The sequence below is a fragment of the Corvus brachyrhynchos genome, unplaced genomic scaffold, assembly GCF_000691975.1.
Source record: "Corvus brachyrhynchos isolate BGI_N302 unplaced genomic scaffold, ASM69197v1 scaffold225, whole genome shotgun sequence".
NCBI lineage: Eukaryota > Metazoa > Chordata > Aves > Passeriformes > Corvidae > Corvus > Corvus brachyrhynchos.
In genome coordinates this window covers 6,365-10,268 of record NW_008238351.1, presented here as the reverse complement: position 1 = coordinate 10,268, position 3,904 = coordinate 6,365, and the positions used below count along the sequence as shown (strand labels likewise).

General features: G+C 45.7%; 1 protein-coding gene across 1 annotated transcript in view; it reads right to left on the bottom strand.

Moving 5' to 3' along the window:
• Window positions 1-3,904, bottom strand: part of LOC103616361 (mothers against decapentaplegic homolog 7) — a gene marked incomplete at its 5' end in the record, with an annotated part of 50,443 nt that overhangs the window by 44,420 nt on the left and 2,119 nt on the right. Inside the window, one exon of the mRNA XM_008634517.1 lies at window positions 2,941-2,943. Coding sequence (XP_008632739.1) covers window positions 2,941-2,943 — 3 coding nt within the window. The remainder of the gene's footprint in view (window positions 1-2,940; window positions 2,944-3,904) is intronic.

Sequence of the window (3,904 nt, the reverse complement as noted above, 5' to 3'; positions counted from 1 at the left end):
CTGCCTACCCTATGACACCATCCAACGCTGATTATAGACTGGCAAAACTTACAGACTGGCTGCCACGTCTCTGCCCAAGTCACTGGGTAAAAAGATCAAGGTTGTCGCCATTCTGATGTAAGCGAGCTCCCAAAAATGTTTAAATGCATTATGTTACAAATAAAGTATGTAATTCGTGCTATTATGTATAAAACTGGAATGTAATCAGACCATGTAGAGACAGAGTTTCAAAATCCCTCCACCAGCCTGGCTGAGAGAAAAATTTCACAGCACTAAAAGAAGTTCTCTCACAATAAGTGAGGATTCCACCTAGGTGGAGTTGGATCTTATCACCGGGACATTTGCACCATGACAACTTGATCACCACACTCTGATATCTACATCTCATCTGATAAGGAATCGGACATTCCGGGAACTAAAAATAACTGTTCCAGGAACCAGAGATGGCCCATCCATCATCAGAGATGGCCCTTCCATCACCAGAAATGGCCCACTCATCACCCAGGATGGACAATTCATCAGACCCAGGAAAGGCTTTGTGCAGCCCAACTCCGAGACAAGAAAACTTCATGAATATGCTAAAATTACGAGAAGAATAGAATTAATTCAGACTCTGCCCAAAAACTGTATAAGAAGGGACCAGCCAAAGTGAACTTGGGAGGTCTGGTGCGATAGAGATCAGATCTATGTGTGTTCACCCAGCTCTGACCCCGGGCTCAGTTCTGCTTTTCTCGATCGTGGCTTTTGAAACCGATATTTCGGTCGCATAATAAATGTTACTTCTTTTATATATTTTGATCGGGCAATTCTGTTTATCCCACATTAGATGCTTAAATGTACAAATGTTTTACACTTCCAATTTACTCAACACCTGTAACTCACTGAAATGGTGTCTTGGGGTGACTTTATGATATGTATCCCATATCGCTATACTATGCCCAGAAATTAATTTTGTGCCTTTCTATGCCTTTAAACTGAGCCTGAGAGGGGGGAGAGGGAAAAAAACCCAGAGAACTTTCAAAGCAGTGTTTCAAGGACACACAGATATACACACAGACTCCTCTTGCTTCTAACAGCAGCAGCAGGAGTGGGAGGAAGCATCCTGCTTGTTTTTTTTTCCAGCCAGCTTTCAGCCAGTTTTTCAGCTCCTTTTCCTCCAGACAGTTGAACTTTGTTTTCCTAGGACTCCGATTTTTCCCTTCTTCTCTGCTGGACTGTTTCAACATCAGAATGCATCGGGAGGACTTTCCACCGAGGCCTTGGCCCTGGAGGTTCCCAGGTTTTTCTCTCCACAGCGAGAGGTTTTATTATTTAGCATTATTATCCTTTTCCTGTGTGTTCGTTAAATAAATAGTTTATATCTCTTTCACTTTCCTTCGAGGAAAATTTATTTTTTCCCAAACCTGGTGGGGGAGGGATGGTTGTAACCTGCCTTCTCTCAGAGGATATATTTCCAAATTTGCCCAAACCAGCACAAATGGGAACCAAAAAGGAAATGTCTCATTGCTGCCCTTTTGCAGCAAACAGTCTACATTTGCATTTCTCCACTCAATTTTTGTGACCACCAGCTGCTGGTAGATCTTATACCCTGCTGTCACCTCCTAAGACAGGTGGGCAACTGGATCAACTCCTCCATGCACCACCAAAGGGCAGAGTAAGATTGGCAGCCCTATTAAAAGTTTCTCCTGATGCATGAATGTATTGGAGGTTAAGATTTGGAACTTTCCATCCCATGCTTGTTCCTCCAAGTGAGAACAGCCAGAAGCCAACACCAATCCCTTTTTCCTGCAGGCACACTTCACCTTTTTGGTCACTACCCTGTGTGGGACAAGCTCAAGGACAAGCCTGAGAAGGCCTGTGAAGTTCACACAACCTTCTGCTCCTTAGCAAGTTCTCCGAGACTTTGGGTTTTGTCAAATTTGGGCTCTCTAATGACATCAATTTGCTCACAGCTGTATCTCAAAGCAAGGGCCATCACCAGGAGAGTCAAGATCATTTTCTCCCTACTGATAAAGTAATTTTTCAAGATTTCATCCCTGAAATCCAAGTGAATAAGAAATTCCTGTCTGTATAACCTCATTTTATCAGAGTAAAGCCCTAACAGAAATAGACAGTTTAACAGGATATACTTAATCAAACCAAAACTAGTAGGGGAGACAGGAAATAGACTTACTTGCAAAATACTGTATATGATGCCTTGTCACGCTTTCTATGCTTTAAGAAATATGGGGGGTGTGTGGGGAGGGGGTGTGGTGTGGTCCTTTTTTTTAACCCTTTCTAGTCCAGGCAGAAGATTCCCCCTGCCCCTCTCCTGGGATGGCTACAACTGCTTGGGCTACAGATGCTTTCCGAATGCACGCTGGACCACCCTGCTCTGCACTGGGCTCCTTCTGCCCCCAGCTACAGCTCCCTGAAGAGTCCCTGTGGGATAGAGGACATCATTTGCCCTTTCCATGTTGTCTTGTTCTAGGGATCATATGCAACCAGGTCCCCTGTTAGCACATCAAACAGGATGGCAGGAGAGAATCCTATCCCAATTTAAAATGCATAAACCTAGCACTGGGGTGATGTGCTTTCATGACTTATCAGCTCCCTTCTTGTATCCCATCACCCACAGCCAGTTCTCCTCATCAATGAATTATCCTCTGAAGTCTCTTTAGAAGATGCAATATTTCTCACAATATAAAATCATCGCAGAGACATAAAATTAATCCTGGTGGCCACCAGCAGAACTTTGCAACGTCCAATAGCTCCTGGAAGCTGCCAAACCTTCAGCTCCCCTGAAATTCAATGCCACAGGAGGGCATTCAGCTCTGCAGCGACATCTCAGTGGGTTTCCTGAACTCTCATACTCCAGCACCACCATGACCAGCCACCCAGAAGCATGATGGACACAGCCACTTGCAGCCCCTTGTCCCACTTAATGATGGGTCAAAATACCTGCTTGAATTATTTGGAGGCACTGCTCTCCATCTCACTTCCAACACAGCTGCAAGCAGCAGCTCCTGCAGGGACATCAGGGATGCTGAGTGCCCACATGCCTCCAGGCTTGCAGGGTGAGCCTAGCCCCGTGCAAGCCACTGTCACCCATCCCTGCAAATGTCCTGTGTAAGGAAGAGGGGAAGTCCTCTCCTTGATGAATGTCCTCTCCATCCCTGGAAGTGTTCAAGGCCAAGATGGATGGGGCTTTGAGCAACCTGGTCTAGTGAAAGGTGTCTTTGCCCCATGGCAGGAGACTTGAAACTAGATGGTCTTTAAGGTCCCTTCCAACCCAAACCATTCTAGGATTCTATGAATGAGCAAGCCAGCCTGGCTCTCCAACCTTCCCGCAGGTAACCTGGCCATCAAGGCCAGATCTTTCCGCTCTGCCAGATCTATCCTGCCAATGCACAAACTGATGTGGAATTTCACTGCCTGCAGCAGACCCCCAGCTCCCTGTCCATCCCTGCTTTCCTCTAGCCAGTGACACGGCCTGTATCAGCCTCCATCACCTCCAAGAAACCAATTTAATTCCCATAATAATGGTTCTAATCTAAAAGAGGGGAGATTCAGACTAGATAGAACAGAGAAATTTTTTACAATGAGGGTGGTGAAACACTGGCACAGGTTGCCTAGAGAGGTGGTAGATGCCCCATGCCTGGAAACATTCAAGGTTAGGTTGGACGGGGGTCTGAGCAACATGGTCAGGTTGAAGATGTCCCAGATCATGGCAGGGGAGTTGGACTGGATGAGCTTTAAAGGTCCGTTCTAACCCAAACCATTCTGTGATTCTATGATCATGGACCCTGGCGACCACTTTGAGAGCCCATATTTGTCCTGGTATTCCTGTCTGTCTGTCCAAATGAAACACAAGACACGGCACTAAATACTTTAATATTTTTGTTACCACTATCACACTTGATGG